Source organism: Bacillus rossius, chromosome 3, assembly GCF_032445375.1.
Source record: "Bacillus rossius redtenbacheri isolate Brsri chromosome 3, Brsri_v3, whole genome shotgun sequence".
Taxonomy (NCBI): domain Eukaryota; kingdom Metazoa; phylum Arthropoda; class Insecta; order Phasmatodea; family Bacillidae; genus Bacillus; species Bacillus rossius.
In genome coordinates, this window is record NC_086332.1 from 63,224,066 (window position 1) to 63,246,758 (window position 22,693).

At 51.6% G+C, this 22,693-nt stretch overlaps 1 protein-coding gene across 1 annotated transcript; it reads left to right on the top strand.

Moving 5' to 3' along the window:
• Positions 1–336: 336 nt before the first annotated feature.
• LOC134531304 (cell surface glycoprotein 1-like) lies at positions 337–5,391 on the top strand. The gene is made up of 3 exons (XM_063366997.1): positions 337–1,593; positions 4,094–5,272; positions 5,338–5,391. Exons 1-3 carry the CDS (start codon positions 337–339, stop codon positions 5,389–5,391), a joined length of 2,490 nt encoding a protein of 829 aa, XP_063223067.1.
• The last annotated feature ends 17,302 nt before the right edge of the window (positions 5,392–22,693 follow it).

Consider the following 22,693-nt stretch of genomic DNA (forward strand, 5'->3'; position numbering starts at 1 on the left):
CCGTGCAGTAACATCAGGGCCACCACTCTTCTCCACATCCTGACCAACGAGTTCCTGTCACGTTGGGGCTACCCCCAGTCCATCTTAACGTACAACGCCAGTCAGTTCCTGGGCCGCCAGTGGACGACCTGGTTCGCCGACCACGAGGTCGAACACCACACGACGCCGGCCAACCACCCGAGGGCAAATCCCACCGAATGACGGAACCAGGAACTGAAGGCGCAACTGCGCATACGACTGGGGACGGACCACACCCAGTGGGACATCCACGTACCAGACGCCCTGTTCTGCGTCCGGAGACGCACTAACGCCGCCACAGGCCGCACACCGGCAGAGATGGTGCAGGGGCACAACCTGCCGCTGCCGGGGGAATGGACCACACACAGACCACCCCACCCGGCCGAAGACGCAGCCGACCGCTATCAGCGACGCACCGTCGAACACGGCGAGGCTCGGCAACGTCAGAGACGATACGCCCAGGAGATAACACCCACGACTGAGCACCCCCCGCCTGCGGTGCAGGTAGGCGACCAGGTGTTTATCCGCGTGCACCCCCTCTCCAATGCGCCCCGCAACTACAGCACTGGACTCGGCGCAAGGTGGAGCGGTCCCCACCCCATACGCCGACGGCTCGGGAGGACCACTTTCCTAGTACGAACCAGCGGAAGATGGGACAGAAAGGTGCACCGCGATGATCTGCGGCTGGCCCACCTACCCGGAGAGAACTCCCCCGACGAGGAAGCATCACTCACACCTGACACCGAGGGAGCACCTGAGGGGGACACACCCCCCGAGACCACCCCGGTACGAAGACGAACTGGTCAGAGCCGACCACATAAGCCCGTGTACGAAGACACGACAGCCACGCCGGCACCTGAGGTAGCTGGCGAGCCCAGCGGGACACCTACCCTCGAGGACGAGCCCCAAGGACCCCTCGTCGAGTGGCCCCCCGACACTGACACGGACGAACCCACGACAACACCGGGACCGCCAGAGGACGGCGTTGGGGCACTCTCGATCACCGAGCTCTCTGACCCCCCCGGCACCCCGACAGAAGACTGCGATGCAAAGACCATCCCCGTGCTGACAGAACCAGACGACGAGGCCACCGACCTGGGGCCGCCTGGCATCCCAGAGCGGGAGAGACGCCCATACCAAGCTACGCCACGCCCGTACCAAGCTACGCCGCGCCCGACCCCGGACGATCTACGGCCAGACGCCACCACGTCTCCCCATGGGCCCCCGGGCCCAGGAGACGTCCCAGGGAACCTTCCCCAGAATACCAGCCGACCGCCCAGGTACCTGGACGACTACGTACGGGAGAAGGCGCCACGGGCCTCCACCAACGTCCCACCACTCGGACATCCGACGTGGGACGATCCAGTTTCAGACCGCAGGCCCTATCAGCTGCCGGACCACCCCGGACATTCGATGCGGGACGACCCAGGTCCTGAGCGCAGGCCCTACCCGCTGCCGGACCACCCCGGACATTCGACGCGGGACGACCCAGGTCCAGAGCGCAGGCCCTACCAGCTGCCGGACCACTCCGACGAACCGACACCCGGCTGTTCGACGTGGGACGACCTGGGCCCAGTACGCAGGACCTACCAGCTGCGGCCACCGCGAGCACCACCTGGATAGAGCTGCTGCCGAAGCTAGGGGCGCCCCCACGTAGCGGGGTCACTAGCGGCGCAAGGTCGGGCTTTTCGAGGGGGAGGCGTTTGACGTCGTCCAACCGAAGGCCACCCTAAAGCCCGACCTGCAACCGCCAGCATCCAACCCCGCTAACGGAACGCGCCCCTAGCCATGGCCCACCCGAGTCAGGCGAGCCACCAGCAATGAAGGTAGAACCCGGCCCCATAATAAACAGACCGATATTACATCCGACCACGTTGCTAAAACACACACAGAATATTAAACAATATTACGTATAAATTAAAAGTTGTTTAACGAAAGTGCGACGTAGGAGTGCCCGGGCACTCACGTGTGTAAAGGTGTCGATACGTGTGTGAGTGTCCCCCTGGCGGCCTTCTGCCTAGATTAGTTAATTAACCCATGTGACATAATTATTAACCCCTTGTGTTTCGTTATTACCCCCCACCGGAGCAGTCCGGCGAGAGACGAACAGGCTCTGGTGTGACGTACAATTTAAAGGACATAATTCGTAATCATACTAACTCTAAATTGTAGAAGGGATGACTAATGTTAATTTAGCCTTAATAATTAATGTAGGAATTTAGCGCCCTTAAAATCTCTTATTAACGTGTCACATTAGAAAATAACGTAATGAGGTCAACCCTGGCACGAGGGACACCGAGCCTCGGCAGACGCCATGACATCACGCCAGTACAGCGCGACTCGTGGACCGGGGCGGACGCACGTCCCATGGAGAGACATCATCCATTGTCTGCATTGAACTCACTTCTGGTAATTATAGTCACTTCCTCGAAACCTCTTTTTACTAATATCTACGTGCGTACCCGGGCCAAATTTTCGGTCCAGGACTTAAACCGGCCGCATAACTTTTAAAAACCCCTGCACCACACTTGGTCTGCGGGGTAGTTTCAGTATACGGCACGGGCCTACTCCCGAACAACAGAACTTGAACTAAAACCAGTCGCCCCGGCGCTGACACCACCCCGTAAGGGGACTTGGATGAATTTAGCTGCGGTACACGCTCCACTACAGTGGACGCGAACACCGCCTCGAGACATTGATATACGGGATTGGCCGCCTCCAATAGCCCTCACCCCTCTTTTGGGTAACCAGGCTCAGAACCGCCTAGTGCCACGCTAATACGTAACATTTAGTAATTTTGTGCGACGCCTTGAACCTGGAACATTTTTTAGTAAACTTGTGACGCGCTACCACGTAACATTCAGTAAACTTGTGCAACGCACCATCACGTAACGTTTTTGTAAACTTTGTAGCCTTATCACGTAACTTTTCAGACTAACTTTGTGTAATTGTGTAACTTCTGTATTGTGTGACGTCACCCTCTGTACGACCTGGTGTGTAATCAACGGTATTACACCAAACCCACAGTCGCATGAATAAACGACGCACGTCATTTGTTGCATTACTTCAGCGCCTAATCAATTAACCATACGACTCCCAACCACCACCAAGTAGGGAATTCCTCATATCCCACGCAACACCGCCGACGATCCTAGTGGGCCACGCAGGGCAATCGACCACAAGACCCTCCTATCGACTAGAAACAGAGCTAGTCGGGCGCCCACCCGGAAACACTACATCGACCACAGCCATTCCCGCTAGGAGCCACACCGGAACTCGAGCCCGATACCCCGGACGACAGCACCTTAATGAATAAATATATAATATTGAACTCCCACAACTTTCATAAGTTCAATCTCAAAATACAAAGCATCAAAACTGTCATGTCCACCAGTTTGGCCTCGGCTGGTATGATAGCACAAGGCCCAAGTGCGCCACCCATCCTACATAATCTATGGGGAGGAAAGTTAGTTCGCCACCCGCCCCTAGATGGCAGACAAAGGGGAATGTAAATTAAGGAAACTTTGTCTACCTGCCCAGCCTAATTCATGACAAATATGTAAATACCCAGTGTGGTATCAAGAAGCCTTTAAATTATACAAGTTAATGTAAAGCGCATTGTAATTCGAATATGTATGCACAGGAAGGGTACAGATGTGCCCTCCCTGATGAATATGTACATACATGAATATTTACTCTGGCTGAGCTAAGCCAGGCAGAAAGCTCTTCCCAGTAATTTCTGGGTAGATGGAGTGCGCTGGTTTCCCTTCAACGGCATAGAATTGTTCAGGGGAATTTTTGCAAGCTATTTGAAGCAAATCAGTGCACTTTCGGCTTTATACTAACTGATTTCCTTTCAGCGATTTTAGCGAGCCGCCGAGACTTGCTGCTGCAAGTTCCTGAGTCGACCACCAGGAGTGCTCTTGTCGTAGATCTAGCTCTTAGCACCTAGATCCTCTTCTTGTGAGTGCTGTGCGCTACCGAATCGTAGCCTATAGGGGAGGTCGAGGGGGGGATCTGGAATGGATCCCCACCCGACGACGCCGAACCTGGGCGGAGGCGATCTCGGTCCGAGGCCTTCGGCCGAAGCCACCATGTTGACCGACCGACCAACGCCGACGAAACCTTATGGACGACCAGCGAAAGCAACTGCATCTTCGCAACCATCGACGACGAAGCTGACCGCGCCTGGTGTGGCGGCCTCTTCCGCGTCGGGGGGGGGGCTCTGCCTTCGCCCTCGGCACCGGCGGGGGTCCGCCCCCAGAGCGCCAACATCAAGGTCAGCGACTCGAAACACCTCGCCGGCATCGACCTGTCCACTATTCCGACTGCTACCTCGACTCCTACTCAGTCCGTCTACACCACTACCACCACCACTGCCTCTATCACCTCGCCCATCGTGACTGCCGCTCCCTCCTTACCCGTTCTCGTCGTTGACGCGCCTGTGGACCCCATGGACACAGCCGCTCCAGCTACTTCAGACGACGACTTTGGGTTCGTGCAGCCTCGGAAGACCACCAAGCGGCCTCTCCACGACGTGCTCTCTTCGGATGACGCCGTCCCAGTGGAAAACCGCTACGGATCCTTATCCTCCTTGCCTGACTCTGACATCGACGACGCCGCATCATCTGCTCCTCCTCTCACCGCCAAGCCTCGTCGTACCCAGCACCCGAAGAGACATAAGACTGTTGCCGCGACGCCCCAGCCTCAACCTTCTACATCTGTCTCCCCTCCGCCACCTCAGCCATCCACGTCTCAGCGGCCAGCCACCTCTGCTCCGTCTGCACCTAAGCCGCCTCGCATGCCACCCATTGGCATTCGCTCCTCGCCGACTGCTCAACCCTTCCTCCACATCAAACACTTGCAGTCCTTGCTCACCGGTCCACTCACCGCCACCTCCATTAACGACCGTACGTCTTTCTACACTGCTAATCCTCACGACCATCAGTTCCTCTACGACCACCTCAAGAGACATGGCTACCAGCCCTACACCCACCTGCGTCCCGACGAGCGCACCGACCGTGTTGTGGTCAAGCGCCTGCCCTCCTCCACCACCGCGGACGAGGTCAAGGAGGCTCTCCTGGACCTCGGCCTCCCGGTGGGCACCGTCTTGCCGCTCCGCACCTCCGCCGACTCAACAACCCGGCCCTTCCTCGTCTGCACCAACGGACTAGGGGAGGCGACACGGTTCCTCAAACTGAAGACGCTAGGCTGCTGGGTGGTGACCGTAGAGCGCTACCGGGGCTCTGGGAGGGTACCCCAGTGCTATCGGTGCCAGTCCACCGGACATCCATCGACACGCTGCGAGCGGGACCCCAGGTGTTTCAAATGCGCTGGGCACCACTGGTCGCGAGACTGCACCTCTACGACTAAAAAGTGTGTCAATTGCGACGGGCCGCACTTTGCTACCTCGACGGACTGCCGTGTCATACAGGCATACATCCGACGACACCCGCCGCGACCTGCTGACCCGACGATGACGACCGACGCTCCGCGCCCATCTGCTCCGCTCCCTTCTGACGTTCGGACTTTCCCGGCCCTGCGGACTCCTGCTTGGCAGGGCCACGACCCGCCTTCCTCCTCTTCCCGGGCACCACCTCTTGCTCACCTCCCCTCATCCTCTTCACAGAGGCCACCCGCCACGTCATCCACTTCCACTCGCCCCGCCGATGCCGACTCAGACGACACTTCGCTGACATCCATGTTGAGGGAACTCATCACGCTCATCCGCCACTACCTGCCACTCATCCGCCAGGTCCTGACGGCGCTTTCCCGTGCCCAGTCCCCATCGGAGAAATTTGAGGTGCTCCTCCAAGCCCTCCTCAATTTCTTTGATGAATCACGCCCCACCCCTTAGTATCCTTATCTGGAACACCTTCTCCCTTCCTCCCAAACTCCACGATCTTCTCCACCTTCTCCGGGTGCATTCTCCCGATGTCGTGTTCCTCGCAGAAACCTGGCTCGACCCCCCCACACCCCTCCATATTCCGGGGTACGCCGTTCACCGCGCCGATCGTGATGGTCGGGGCGGAGGGGTGGCGTTCCTCGTCCGCGCTACCTTGTCCCACCATCGTCGTCTCGTTCCGTCTTCCCCCGCGGCCGAGGCTGTCGCCGTGCGTTTGCACGGTTTTCCGTACTCCCTGACTTTGGTCTCCCTCTATCTCCCGCCCCAATTCCCCTTCCCTACCGACGACATTGTGGCCCTCGGGCGGCTCGACGCCCACGTCGTGCTGGCCGGGGACTACAATGCGACCCATCCTTTTTGGGGCTGCGCTGCCGCGAACCGGCGGGGCAGCTCCCTCCGTCAATTCCTCCGGCGTACTCGCCTTTCTCTTCACGCACCACCCACACCGACCTTCTATCCGGCCCAGCGCCATCGCCGCCCCAGTGTCATCGACCTCGCTCTCTCATCACCCCTTCCCGTCATTTCTCACCTTCGCACCATCACCGCCGGTACTTCCGACCACTTGCCTGTCCTCGGCTCGCTCCACTTCTTTCCTCACACCAACCCTCACCTCCCCCGGTACGACTTCATCCACGCCGACTGGTATGGCTTCCAGGATTCACTCTCCGCTGCTCTGGACCTCACGCTTCCCTTCGCCACTCCTGCTCAACTCGACGACCGAGTCCTCTACTTTTCCGACGCCATCTCTACGGCCGCTTCTTCTCACATTCCGCTCGCGCCTCCGCGCCCTCTCATCGTCCCCTTCCCGCCGTATCTCCGTGACGCCGTGTCCTTGCGCAACCGCTTCCGTGGTCGCTGGCAGGCGAGCCGCTCCCCGCTGCATCGCCGAGTTTACCTGGTGCTCCGGGGGTGGTGCCGCCGGTTGATCGCGGGGTGGAGGGCCCGACTGGAGGCGCGGCGCCTCGGCTCCCTCACCGCTACCTCTGGCTCTCTGTGGTCTTACGTCCGTCGCCTTCGTTCCGTCCCCACCTCCATCCCTCCCCTCACTCTTCCTGTCGGGGTGGCGGAGACGGCTTCGGAGCGGACCGAGGCGGTCGCCGCCTACCTCGCCACCACCTTCGCCTCCGCCCCCCACCCCACCTTGTCGTCGGAGTCCTCGGACGATGATGATGCTCCTTCCCCCTTGTCCCGTCACGTCACTCTCCCCCTCCTCCCTGATGTCCTGCCCTTCCCGCTTGCCACGCCTTCTGAAGTCACCTCTCTGCTCTCCCATCTCAAGTTTCGTTCGGCCCCCGGTTCCGACTGCATTCCCGCCCCCGTTCTGCGCCATCTTCCACGTAAAGCCACTGTTTTTCTCACTCGCATCATTAACGCCATGTTCATCCTCTGCCATTTTCCGTCTCCTTGGAAACTCGCCATCGTCTCGCCCATCCCCAAGCCCGGCAAGCCTTCATCCTTACCTTCCTCCTACCGTCCTATCTCTCTTCTCCCCATCCTCTCCAAGATCGCAGAGAGAGTCATCCAACGGCGCCTTCTTCTTCAAGTCAACACCCTTCACCTGCTCCCCCATCACCAGTTCGGTTTCCGCCCCCGTCATTCCACCACCCACGCCATTGCTTGTGTGGAACTCCTGGTGGTGCAGGGGTTCGCCAGGCGGCAACACACGGGCATGGTGCTCTTGGACCTGGCCCGTGCATTCGACTCCGTTCCGCATTCCCAACTCATCTCTCGCCTCTCCGCCATTGGTCTTCCGCCGCACCTGGTCCGTCTCCTCTGCTCGTTCCTGGGGGGTCGCTCCTTCCGGGTTCGAGTGGAGGGGACGCTTTCCGCACCCCGGCCCATTCTCGCCGGCGTCCCCCAGGGCGCCATTCTCTCGCCTCTCCTGTTCGCCCTCCACATTTCCGACTTGCAGCCCCCGCCTGGGACCTACCTGGTGCAGTACGCCGACGATACCTGTCTCCTCGCCTCCTCCGTCTCCGAGCGGCTGCTCGGCGACCGCCTTGCCCGCGGACTCACCTCACTCAACGCCCAGTTCCTTGCGCACGGCATTGGCTTGAATCACTCCAAATCACGCTCTATCATTTTCTCCCGTCTTCATCCTCACCAGGACCGCCCCCCCCGCATCTCCACCGTAGTCGTCCCCTGGTCGCCCACCCTCCGCTATCTCGGGGTCACCCTCGATCGTTCGTTCACTTTTCTTCCGCACCTGGAATCCGTCCGCACCAAGTCCCGCGCCATCTTGGCCCAGCTGGCCACCGTACTCAGGCCGTCCTCTGCCGTTCCGCTCCCGGTTCGCCTCACCGCATATCGCTCATATGTCATCTCACATTTCATCTACGCCTGCCCGGTCTGGGTTCACTCATCTCGTTCCAACCTTCGACCTGTCACGTGCTCATATTTTCTTGGTGCCCGCCTTCTCCTCGGCCTCCCTCGCGCCACGCTCCGCCAGACACTGTTGGACAGGACGGGACTTCCGCACCTCCACCACCTGCTCTGTCAGACGACCGACACTTTCCTCCGTCGTTGCCGACGTAGCGACAATCCGTACATTCGGCAGCTGGCGGAGCCGCCGCCCGACGCACCGCACCCACGACGTCCGCTTTTCAGTTACGATCACTTACTTGACGAAGGACAGCCGGACGACGTAGGCGCGGCCGGTGGACCGGACAGATGACCCTGGGGCCTCCACGCCGACTGGTAGCACTGTGGGAACCCCATCCTCCTCGGCGCCGCCATGATGATCTTCTCTCCGCTGTTCCGCGCCGGCCCATCAACGGCGCGGCACCATCCGAGCCCTGAGGACCCCCCAGCAGCCGTGAAGAACTCGCCCATCAATAAGTAGCTGAGCATCACGGACGACCTCGTCGGGGAAGCTCTGCTTTGTTGAATAAAGACTATTGTCACCTTGCAGGCCTTGTGCCCATGTACCAATCTTTTATTGTACCTTGTGCCCTTTTTTATTAAATGATGGATTAAAAAAAAAAAAAAAAAAAAAAACTTGAGCAGTATTATTTAAGCAGCGACCTCTCTGGAGGACCGCTCCTCCTTCCTACCTCTCCCTGCTCTTGGGCAGTGACCCCTACTATTCGGGGACCGCTCCCACTCTCTCCCCCCCCCTGTTCTTGGGCAGCGACCCCATCTCGGGAACCTCTCCTTCTCTCTCTCTCCCCCCCCCCTCTACCCGATCTCTCCCTGCTCTTGGGCAGCGACCCCTGCTTGGGGACCGCTCCCGCTCCTCCCCTCTCCCTGGGACAAGTCAATTTGGCGCCCAACGTGGGGCCCATGCCCTGCCTCTACGAGAGCTATCAGCACAGCCAGAGCCACATCCACTTCCAGGAGTGCAGAAAACACCTGGTGGCGCCCAACCCAACTGAAGGATGTCTTCTGGATCCTGTGCCGCACCTCGCTGCAGTGCACCGGATGGACCCAGCATTCCCTGTGTATGCTGCAATGCCCAGTTTCACCTACAATACCTTGGTATCGTGGAACAAGTCAGTGAACAGGCATATATCCACATATGCCAGCCCTGCAGACAACTTCTGGTAGAGAAGAAGCCAACAGTTCCAGCTCCCCGGCGCTGCTTCGCGCCGAACTGCCCAGAGACAGCCCTAGTCATCGTCACCTGCCAGGCCTGCCATCGCGACTACCATCTCGCCTGTCTAGGCTGGGAAGATACACCACTGGACCTTGCTGGGATGTCGTTTACCTGCGCCCAGTGTAGAGTGAATCCCACTTTACCTTCAAGTACAGGATCTGCAAGTGTACCTCGGCCCTTTAGAGGGCAGGATCATGAGGACCCTGTGCAATCTGTCCACCAATGGGAGCAAGCCCTACGGGCACATGCAATCCACCCCACCGAATGGGTGGACCAGATAGGTCTATTACTACTTGGGGAAGCCTCTAGATGGTGGAATAACCATGAAGGGCTGTATGACACCTGGGAAGAGTTCACAGGGGGCTTCCTGAACCATTTTGGAAACCATTCAAGACTGGCAAAGCTTACTGCCCAATTATATGGTACCAAACAAAAGGAAGGAGAGGATGTCGAAAGTTTCTTACTACAGAAAAGGAAACTTTATAAGTGGCTACACCCAGGGAGAGACCCAAATGAATTTCTTCCTACCTTGTTGGAGCTGGTGCGGCCCAACCTACGGCCATTTCTACGGCATCCGCCTCCCGAGAATTTATCCGAACTTATGGTTCGAGCCACTGCCGTGCAGCGAGACTGTCTCGAAACTAGGGGCACTGTAAAAAGTAAACCTTGTTCACCACCAACCCTGGTACAAGAATATGCTACCCCCAACAAAAGGTTGCCGAAGTGTTGGCACTGCCCTGAACAACATTTTCACAAAGACTGCTCAGTGCTCCGCTGCAAACAGTCTGAAAGGAACAGCCTCAACACAGTAGACCCCTGGAGGGAAAGAGTGGTGCCAACGAGCCCTACCCCTACACCGAAGGTAGAAGACCTCAACTCCCAAGCTCGGCTCGAAGGTAGACCGACCCCGAGCGTTATGTGCATCAAGCACCACCCACAACAAGAACTGCCAAGAGTCAAGGTGCAACTGGACTCACAGCCCATTCAGGCTCTTATCGACTCAGCCGCCACCACTAATTATGTGCGCGAGAGTGTTGTGCAGATAATAGGGACCCCTATTAATTCCCAACCCCAAATGGCACAGCTTGCCACCCAGGGATCCACCATGACCTTACTGGGCAATGCTGTGGTACAATGCTGCATAGCCGATGTGGAGATGGAGATCCCATGTCTAGTCGCAAAGGACCTTCGAGAAGAACTTGTGCTGGGCCAAGATCGGTTCATGCAGCAGCAGGCGATATTGGACTTTGAAGATCAAACTATACACTTCGGACGAACGTCCCGCCGGACTCTTGACTGGGGCACCAAAGGAATGGGTGACCTGAATGCCCCTAATCAAAGTGGTGTTAACCCTAATCCTGGAATCTGCACTGAACAACACAGAGACCAACCTATGGTTGTGTTGGCGCAAGGGGACCTGAGACCTCAAGAAACTCCTTCCCTTCGCTCTGCCACAACAAAGCTAAGCCAAAATAACTCGGGCAGTGGTTTTCAGTGGTGCCAGAAAGGAGGAACCCCAAAGGGGAAATCGACCATGCAGTCATGGAGACAGCCGCTGAGCGGCGCCCTCTCAAAGGCAAGATGCCACTGGAAGAAAGAGCCTTTTCCAGACCGAGGAATATGGTTTCCCCAGAACAGGATTCACCTGCAGCCATGGAGACGGAAAAACAGATCTGTCCAAAAAAAAAACCGAACCCCAGGAACCTACTAGCCTCTCTCCACCAGGACAACTACCTCCAGGACCCTACGACCATGGGAACGGCTGGGCAGACCAGCCTGCTACCGACTAACCTCCGCGAAGTGTAGTGGCCAGTGTAGAGGAGCCAGCCCTGGGACTGAAGCCCAGCATGCTGACTCCTGGCATGTGCAACGATCCCAGCCAAGGCCACAGAGGGAGGGGGGCGAATTGTCATGTCCACCAGTTTGGCCTCGGCTGGTATGATAGCACAAGCCCCAAGTGCGCCACCCATCCTACATAATCTATGGGGAGGAAAGTTAGTTCGCCACCCGCCCCTAGATGGCAGACAAAGGGGAATGTAAATTAAGGAAACTTTGTCTACCTGCCCAGCCTAATTCATGACAAATATGTAAATACCCAGTGTGGTATCAAGAAGCCTTTAAATTATACAAGTTAATGTAAAGCGCATTGTAATTCGAATATGTATGCACAGGAAGGGTACAGATGTGCCCTCCCTGATGAATATGTACATACATGAATATTTACTCTGGCTGAGCTAAGCCAGGCAGAAAGCTCTTCCCAGTAATTCTGGGTAAATAAAAGTGGCAAGAATACTTGAGCAGTATTATTTAGGCAGCGACCTCTCTGGAGGACCGCTCCTCCTTCCTACCTCTCCTTGCTCTTGGGCAGCGACCCCTGCTTGGGGACCGCTCCCGCTCCTCCCCTCTCCCTGGGACAAGTCAAAACAATAAACAAAAACATTTGGTTTGGCATATTTACTGCACTCTGGTGACAACTTTAGAAATCAATACATTTGGACATCGGACATCGCAATTGTGGACAGGGCAGTTTTCGGTGAGACAATGTGACGTCACTCACATTCGGATAAGTACACGGATCACGCACAGGTTCGGACTATTGTAGAAGGGCTCTATTACAATAGCAATCAACCCTCATAGAGAATATTAATTTTAAACATGTCAGAAAGTAAAAAACACATTAGGAATTTATAATTTTTCCTGCATTACCCCAAATTATATTAAGTGCACTCACCTGAATGTAATTCAGCTCTGGTAACAATTATTTTAAAATATTTTGACTTAAATGCTGTTAACTGCTACACACCACCAGAAAACATTTCTTATGATTTTGTATGTTGTGCCCTCATGAACATAAGATGAAATCTCCACATGCTACCTAAAATTAAAAAAAAAAAAAATAAACCTATAGTGTACAAAAATTTATATAAGAAACGATTACTTCCTAAGAATAACACAAGCAATGTTAACTTGTAAACGGACAAAACTAATCTCTTAAGAAATCAAACAGAAATAGCTCAATAACTTGCCTGAAAATCTCATAATTTATAACAAGGCAATATTTCTGTACATGTGTTTTACTCTTAAAAAAATATAAAATATCATTAGTCTCCAATTTTTTGATCAATTTTGCAATGTTTGTTTTGAACGTACTTATATAAATGTTTTTTTCCTAGCCTAAATTATTCTAAGTGTGTAAGGGAGGTGTCAAGGTTAGGGGAGGACCTAAGTGTGTCTCAGGCCAAAGCGTATACACTCTACCATGCGGGATTTTAACCATGCAGGACAAGGGCACGTGTATCGTGTGCTATTGGGGTTTACAGGCCAGCCATGGCTGCAATTGGCGCCATGGCTGACGCCCCATTGGTCGCCTTGCTTAAAAGCTAGCTAATGTGACCCAGGTAAAACTTGCATAGATACAGGGAAAACCCTGGGCCGGGTCATGTGGGGATCAAATATCATGCATTAAGCAAGCAGGTAACTACTGGACAAGAGGGAAGAAGGGTCCAGGTAAAAAGAGTTGGAGGGGCTGAAAAATCAACCATGCTGGAGTTGGGTGCTTGGGCCTTGCGGCCCGCATTTAATTTTGGGAACTCCTGGGTTCTTATTAACCAGGGGCGCATGGGCCCTCAGGGGCGGGCGTCTTCACTCGTCAGCCCAGCCCAGTTGCCCAGGCAGCCACAGTTAAAACAGAAGTGGGCAGACGAGCCAGTAAACTGGCTCGAACTGCGGGCGCACGGAGCGAAAGGCAGCCTGGCGTTGCGCCATCTTCATCTTCCTTCTTCAGGTCAACAGCAGTGTACCTTTCAAGCCAGGGTGGGGGGAGGGAACCAACCTCGCCACCCAAAATCCCCGAGACGGTTGAAGGTCACGCCGCTCGAGGCTACTACTGCCAGACCTACAGTAGTCTCAGCTGAAGGTCCCCGATGTCTTCCTTCAGAGTTCCGATGCATTTCAGTTCCGTTGCGCGGGAAGCAGTCCACAGCTCCGCAAGTTCCAGCCCGCAGTTCGTCTACACTTCGCTACTATGGCACATCGAGCTCCCCTGCGGTGCCTTCGTCAACAGAACTGCTTCCTGCCATGCGCCGAGCTACATTCAGGCTACCTTTCACCCCGATAGCCGTGATAACGACTCCACAGGCCGGCCATTGGTCCGCGGACTGCTATTGGTTATTCACAGTCACCCCAGCGAGATTGCAACTCTCGAGCTGGGCTCCCATATCCGCCACCCGTGGAACGCGGTCGGTAGCAGTTGGCACTGCTAGGCCGCCTCCCGTACGCCCACAAATCCCCCACGTACTGCCAGCCTTTGGTTACCCAATAGGGCGCAGGGAACTCCCAGCCAACAGCCCACGAGAGAGATGCGCGTGCCCCGAGAGACGACCGCCGATCTACAGATATAAAAAAATAAAAACAAACCCGAACATGTACGAACCAGCCCGAAGGGCATGTCGATCAAGGCGGGTGAATCTTAGGTTACCCGTTTTTCTTAGACTCTTTATAAAACAAATGAACGTTATTTCTTAGCAAAAGAAAAAGAAAACAAATCACAAAGTTAGTGAAAAATATTAAATTATAATGGCAGCGCGAGAAACTGTGCGTGTAGCTTTGAAACAGGTTAGGCCAATATTATCAGTTGATAAAAATGAAGCAAGGAAGCGAGCACTTAATTTATACAAGGCATGGTATCGACAAATTCCTTACATTGGTATGTTTTGGAAATCGAACTTACAACTTGTAACTTTTCAAGGCATTTTTAGGTTTACGCACTATGTTTCTACTTTAAAAGGACGTCCGATAACTAACTTTTATGTGCATTAAAAAATAGTGTCAATTTGTGAAAACCGTTTGTTAGGTTAGGTTGTCTACAATCAAAATACTGTGAAATTATGTAAACGCGTAGTTGGGTTATGTTAGCCACATTAAAAATACTTTGAAATAATTTGAGTTATTGGTTAGGTTCAATTATCTACATTTTAACTTGTTGGTTATTAATAACCATTCAAAATATGTTGCTATATGTTTAATGTAGTTAACTAATTTAAGCGCATTTTAAATGTAATTAACCTAGCCAACCTATAACTGTTGAGAGGGTTTTTTTATGTAGCTTATCGAAACCAACTGACCATTTTCATAAATCACAGTATTTGTAAAGTAAATTGTAAGATAACAATCTTTTCTATACAAAAAAATTATATAATTTAAAAAAAATAAATGTTTTTGAACACTACAGACATTTCTTTATGTTCAATAAAAACAGCATTTCAAAAGCCCTTCGGGATTCTTAAGATTTACCATTCATAAGTTAAATTAGATAGCCTGTGCAGTGACGTGGCTGCTACCATGTTGTGCTTTAATAGGATAGCCGAGACAGATTGCCCTGACTGTTATCACCACCCTACTGTTTCCTTGATACTAGCTGCAACTTTGATCCTGTGTTTCTCAAGATATCCTTAGACATATAGCATAACCAAAACTGTTTTAAGTCAGGGGGTTTTTTTAGTGTCCACATTACAACAGGGGCCATGACTTTTTGCGACCCAATTGGTTTTCCATTAGAAGTGCTTTATGTGATTTCAACTTTTTTGTGTCAATTTTATTTCCATGAACGTACACAAAATGTGGTAGGGTAAGGCATTGGCAGCTGCTGCATAATTGCAGCTTTACTGTAAAAAAATATCATAAAAAAAAATTTTTTTAGTTACTGTACCTTGATTATCCCATAAAACATTGTTTTTTTTTTTATATTTAATTTTGCTTACCCAGCCTTACAACTATTCATACCATCATACAGTATTCAAAATGTAGTTGACCAAACTATACTTCCACACTATTTTATAGTATTCAATGTTACCAATTTAACCAACTGTTCACCCAATTTTACTGTATTTTTAATGTTAGTATGTACTCACTACCTATAGTTGCTTAGAATGTTTTAAGTTTTTATTGCATGAGATATTGTATTATGGAGGTTTTTTTTTTTTTTTTTTACCAAGCAGGTACATATTTCATTACAATAGTAGATTTTTTGACAATTGTTTGTGTTCAAGAGTAATAAAATTTGTTTTTTTTTATAAAAAAATTAATTGATAACTATTCATTACATACTTCTATTCAAAATTTTGTGGGAAATTATTTAACTTTGTTCAACATGTAAAGACATTACAGAACACTGCAGATAGCCTGATTATGTTGTATTTGAAGGGACTATGGTGTATTTCAGTAATGGACTACGACATCCCAAAAAGCGTGCAGCAATGTCGACAAAAGTTGCGAGAGGAGTTTGATAAGCACCGCAATATTACAGACATCAGAGTAATAGACATGCTTGTAATTAAGGTAAATACATTATATTGATGCTGTGACTTCTGTTTTATGGGCTTAGCATCCAGCTGCCACCTCTTGTCTCGAATGTGATTGTTATTCATGTTCTAAAATGAACAAAACAAGTTAATGTAAGGTGTTCCAACTTGTTAGAAATGTTTATTGATAAAATTGCATTTAATAAAATAATTGGTATACCTCAGTTGTATCCTGAACCATTGGAGCTAAGACCATAAACTTTATACTGTTGTGGAAAAATTAAAATATATATTTTTATTTTGTCTTTCAAAGATTTAAGAGTGGTCGTGGTAAGTAACGTTGTGTTTTATAGTGGTTTTCGAAAAGAAACTTCATTATCACTGGTAGGATAGCTTGAGTGATAACATTATTAATGGGTAACGGAAGTGAGTATAGGCGATGGAGGAAACATATATTGCTATATGGCACAGGGTTTAAAAAGAAGTTATTAAAAGTAGGTAAAATATAGAGTAACACAAACACAAAACTCTGCAGGTTTGTCATCACCATGTTTGTTACAATTGTGATATAATTTATTGTGTTCGTTATTAATTTATTTTATTGTTCAAGTGAATTATTTAATATTTTTAAGTAAAACATTTTTAAACCCAGTAACACAAGGGTTTTTCGTCACATATTATTTACAATTGTGGAGCTCTATTGTGTACTTTAATTATTTTCTAGTTATCATTTGAATTAATTATTGAATATTTTTAATGAAGGTTATTTACAGCGCTGTTAGTGAACTGACGTATCACCACAGTGAAAGTACATAGGGTCAGTGGGGTAATTGTAAATGAAATTTATACTTTCTGTTTTATTACTAACTTATATTTTAAGTGTGTCCAATCATTCAAAGTTGTCCTGGAATTATATTTCAAATGTTTTCTATTATTTTAATTATAAATGAACATATTTTTGGTAAAAGCCTACAAATATGTATTTACAATTCCCCCAGCAATTCACAATTGCCCCATAGCCTTTGGGGCAAATGTAAATAAAGATTTTTATGATCATTGGATATAATGGAGTACCTAACAGTGAAGACATTTAGGAAAGAAACTAGTTTTAGTAACACTGTGTCTTGACTCTACTTCTTAGCACATCATTTACAATTTCCCCATTTTGAGTATAATCCTGGGGTAAATGTAAATACATTCTATAATATACTATTTTAGGTAGACCTAGCTTTTCTTAAAAATAAATTACTGAACATAAAACAAATGTAATAGATAAAGACTAAATTGCTTAAATTATAAAGCAAAACTAAATTAAATAACTGACACAAAATAGTCTCATTTTTCGTACACTTCGACAGAGCCAGGAAAACAAGTTTACGTTCATTTTCTCGCAAAAGTGGAGTAGGTAGAATAGCTTTGACCTGCTCAAAATTAAAAGTGCACTTGTCAGTTTCTTTTGGGATGAATTCAGTAGAAAGTCTGTTATAATGACGATAACCCAAACCACAAACTTTACCATCTTCTTCATCAACACTCAGAACAGAACAAACATACTTGTAATGAGTAGCAAGTTGTGGACCACCAACAAAATCTACCAATAAGAATGTACCAGGGATTATTTTTTCCATTCAGGCTGGATATATGAAACTTCAGGGACGGAATCTTGAAGGAGAGTAGCCAGAGAGTCTTCATTTTCTTCCTCTGATTCATCTTGAGCTTCAAAACTATCATCTGAAGCTGATGAATCTATGATTTTAGGTAGACAATTTTTTTTTTGACGGGGCAGTTATTTTCATCTGACTCTAAAGGTTTACTCTGCTTCATTTGTACATGTTCTTTTGTATCCACTTTTTTCACCTTCCCTGCTCTCTTTTCTTTTTTATTTTGCTTCTCTTCTGCAGTTTTGAATCTTTGTAAAACTTCATCTGTTGTAAGAACTTCTCCATAAAACCTTGCTTTCACTCTGGGAACAGTTTTTCTTTCCTGTGGATACAGAGGAGAAGAAAAAGAACTGTTCAATTTGTCTGTAAAAATTCCAATAATAGAAGTGGTAGGTGATGCTGCACACTCCACACTTGTAGGTGCCGTAGCAGTTTTTACTGGAGTCATGGGATCTGAAAGTTCATCTACAGTAGAAGGTACTTCCACTGCAAAGGATGTAGATGGATTCAGGTGTGATATCACTAGCGGCTCTTCTGTAGCAGTTGAAACACTGCTTGTCGAGTTACGAGCCTCAGAAAATGATCTTGTTGGCTCTGGAAATGTTTCACTGAGCTGCTGCCTTCTTTCCTTATACCTCTTTAAATCTATTGGGTTAAAATTGGTTACTGAGTACTTTGATTAATCAACAGGATAAATTCCTGTTGAAGAGAATCCTTTTTTAATATTATGAGGTTTCATTGAATCTGCCCACACCATGCCAATAAGCCCTACAAAGTCCGACTTTTGCACCCGTCCTGAACCTTGACTTCCAATCTGGTTTTTTGAGAACGTGATTAACTTTTTTTCATAGCATGTTTTAACTGGCCAAAAAACACATGTGTCAAGGGGCTGTAGCTGGTCAGTGCAGTGACTTGGTAATTTAAGCAGTACAATATTGTTGTCAATTTCAGTTTTTTATAATTCTACAGCTCATGTGGCTACTGTGTCCATCAAATATCAACAGTGCTGGTTGTTCTGGCATCTTTTTAGTTTCCCGTAAGCTAGTTACATGTGGAATAAAACCATCGGTGAACCACTGAAAGAATTGGGGCTCTTCCATCCAGCCACTCTTTGATGTTGCATATAGAGTACCAGGGTAAGCATACGTTGATGTCCATTGTGCCTGAACACCTGTTGCCCCTTTAAATATAATAAATGTGGTAAACAACTGCCATCAGCTGAAACTGCAGCTAGAAAAGTCATATTTTCTCGTCCAGAACTTCCTGACACACTTTCTAGTGGCTTTCCTTTCTCTCCAATGGCTTTCAGTCGCTTTGGAGCCAACCCAAACCCACTTTCATCACAGTTAAAAATGAAACACTCTTTGTCTGGAGTATCCAAGTTATTGTTTTTTACAGTCTGTGAAACCCATAAATAACTTCAGGTTTTCTTGCATCACTTTGATTCTTTTGCAAGTGTTCAGGTTTTTTGAAAGACAGTGATGGATGACGTTTCAAAAAGCTGTAATACCAGCCATCACCAGGCAAGCCATAAGTAAATGGTGTAGTTAGATTGTTAATTTTAACAAATTCTTGGACTATCAGTTTTATGTCTTGTTTGTCACATGGAAAGCCCATACGTCCTCTAGCTTTAATGCAGTTTTCTCAGTCATTTTCAACTTCGGGTGATAGGGCACATCTCCTTCCAGCACCCATTTTCTCAAGTGGTAGTTTTCTGCCCTTAATCCTGTGAAATATGACACTCTTGAGCACATTGTAGTAGTCTTCTGCCTGTTGGAAGGTTTTATTTTTATTCAATACATCTGAAACAGATCCTCTGAGTAACGAACAGGCCTTTTTCTCACATAATTGCGAACCATCTGAAAAAAATATTTACTGCATTGATACAATACCCAAGAAGTAGTGAAAATATTTCATCCAAGCAACCAACCATAACTAATACTTTAAAGTTAGTATTGACGTCCCTCGGCTTCTGGTCCCCGTTTTCCCGTTGAAATAAATGTCCTGTTATGCCCGTACTGCCCTCGTCGGAGAGGTGTGGGTCCAGGCCAACGTGGCCGGGACCGGGAAAGGCGGGACCTGGAGGGAGAGTGAAGTGATTGCGAGGAATGTTGGAAGGTTGTCGCAAGCAGAACACGGCATTAACGAATTTCACGAGCCGTCTTTTATTAACGCTTATAAAGTCCTGCCGCAGCCTGGCGGAACCGTCGCGGAACAAATGCCCTACCACGGCGACACGGACTCCCTGATGACGGGGCGGTTCTCAAATACGTTTCGGCGCGAATCGTAAAGTTTATTAATGCTAAGCTGACCCAGTGAGAGAGGGCCCGAAGACGGAGCGCTGTACATACGCGGCCCGTTACGTAATGTTCCGTGGACGGCGAAAAGTTCAGAGACTCGTAGCACCACGTTCGCGTTGTAGAAACTGCCCGCTAGACACGTCTCCCGATGACTCGTAAGTTAACAATGCTAAGCTGATTCGCGGTGGCAGCTCAGCTGCCGTGACAAACTGCGGACTGAACGAACGTTCAATCCCGAGCGCAACGTGCGCGGCTCGCGGAGCAACGAACACGTCTGTCTCCGCTCGAGACCAGGACGCGACTGCCTCTCCCCGCTCGCCCGCGGGCCGGCGCCCGCGGGTGGCGGGGAGGGAGGGGAAAATCGGCCGGCGTGGGAGAGAGCTCCGTCCCGCGGCACGCCAGGCTGCAATTACATACTACGGCGAAACGCTTCAGAAAAAGTTATTGAATTATTTACAAAGACATACACGAGACATTAATTACACAGCGAACTTGCACAATGAATAATAAATAAAATAAGTTAATTACACACATTCAAATCCCTTAATCGTTTACAAATATATACACACTGAAATAAAAGATAAAGTCACATAGAAAAAACACTCGTTGGCATGCTAGGGCGCACGCGGGTGCGTCCCTGGCCGTCGCACACACTGGGGTTCACTGGGGGGGGGGGAAACAGGCCCCCTCAGGCCCGCGTCGGTGGCCAGGTACGGCCTCTGTATCTGGGAGGGTACGACGACTGTCGTCATATGCCCCCCCTCTCCCGAGGCCGTCCTGGCCCCCGACGCCGACCTAGACCGGCAGCCGCGTCCGCGTCCGGCCACTTGTCTGGTCGTCGGAGCTCGTCACGTCATTCCGTCCGGGTCGGGCAAACTGGGGCAGGAGCTGCATCACGCTGCAGCGTAACCCCCCGTCGGTCGTTTGTCTTACGTCTCGGGGTTTGCGCTGACTCCCCCACTCGTAGTCCCGGAGGTAGTGGGGGGCCGTCTTCTCACGCGTGGACCGGCGCAACGCCGGTCCCCTCCCCGCGTGAGCGGTCATCCTCGGCTCCCCGGAAGGCAAGTCCAGGACCACCTGCTGGGCCCTGTCGACATCGCCCTCCCCACTGAGGAGCCGGACCGTTACCCCGTCTGTCACGTCCTTGCTCACGTCCGTCCCCGTCACCCGCCGTTCCCAGGAGTGGACGTACCTCCGTCCACGTCTCTGGGTAGGCTCCGGCAACGTCACCACTGGTTCACTCAGGTCGACCAGGTCGCCCTGAGCAGTGTTGTCATGTGTTACGTCCTCGATGAGTGGTCCATCAGTGTCGTTGGCGTAGGCGCTGACGTCATCAGGCGGGAGCACCCGGTCCACGAAGCGCTCCAGCTCTGCCATGCTTGCGCCACGCGGACCCCTTCCGCCCCTTCTGACGGGCGTCCGTTCCCCGCCCCCTCTTGCCAGTTGCCAACCACCGTTCCCCTTTTGCTGTCCCCCCGTAGGAGGCTGAGTCGGTGTCGTCGTGGGGGCCCGTCCATGTGTCGTGCCCCAGGTGTCGTCGTCCCTGTCAACGTTCCTGCCAACCCCCCGCAGTGACTTGGGGTGGGCGTGTCCTCGTCGACGTCCCTGATCCGGCTCCGGTGGCGTCACCACGGGGTCACCGAGGTCGACCAGGACTCCTACTGCGACGTTGTCATCGGTCCTGTCCCGTGTGTCGTCGTCCCTGTCAACGTTCCTGCCCACCCCCCGCAGTGACCTGGGGTGGGCGTGTCCCCGTCGACGTCCCTGATCCGGCTCCGGTGGCGTCACCACGGGGTCACCGAGGTCGACCAGGACTCCTACTGCGACGTTGTCATCGGTCCTGTCCCGTGTGTCGTCGTCCCTGTCAACGTTCCTGCCCACCCCCCGCAGTGACCTGGGGTGGGCGTGTCCCCGTCGACGTCCCTGATCCGGCTCCGGTGGCGTCACCACGGGGTCACCGAGGTCGACCAGGACCCCTACTGCGACGTTGTCATCGGTCCTGTCCCGTGTGTCGTCGTCCCTGTCAACGTTCCTGCCCACCCCCCGCAGTGACCTGGGGTGGGCGTGTCCCCGTCGACGTCCCTGATCCGGCTCCGGTGGCGTCACCACGGGGTCATCGAGGTCGACCAGGACTCCTACTGCGACGTTGTCATCGGTCCCGTCCCGTGTGTCGTCGTCCCTGTCAACGTTCCTGCCAACCCCCCGCAGTGACCTGGGGTGGGCGTGTCCCCGTCGACGTCCCAGGTCCGGCTCCGGCGGTACCACCACAGGGGCGCCGAGGTCGGCCAGTACACCTTCGGTGACGTCATCCTCGGCCTCGTCACCGTCCACTGGTCCGCTGTCGTCGTGGTCGTACTCGTCGTGCGGGTCGCCTATCAGTCGAATGTCGTCCCTGTGCACCTTAGTTGTCCGTCCGTCGGCGCGACGCACGAGGTACGAGGTGGTGCCCAGTCTGTCTACGATCTCCTGTGGCCCCGCCCACTTAGGAGCCAGACTGGCGCAAAAGCCCCGCTCGCCAGCCGACAGGTGATGACACTTAACAAACACCTGCTGGCCAGGCTCTAGTCGTGCTGGGGGCTGGTGCGTCTGCGGCGTACGTCTAGTCAGGTAGTCAGCTTGGCGACGTCGGGCGTCTTCGCGCAGATCGTCCGTGGTCATGTTGTGCAAGTCGGGGGTTGCGCGCGCTTCCCCGGGCAGGGCGAGGTTCCGGCCCTGCACCAGTTCAGCGGGGGAATGGCCCGTGACCGCGTTCGTCCGACGGCGCAGGCAAAACAGCAGCGTCGGCAGGTGCAGGTCCCACTTGGTGTGGTCCTCGTCCAACCGGATGCGCAGCTGAGTTTTAATGTCCTGATTCCGCCTTTCGGTCGGATTCGCGCGCGGATGGTAGGTGGGCGTCGTGTGATGCTCCATCCCCC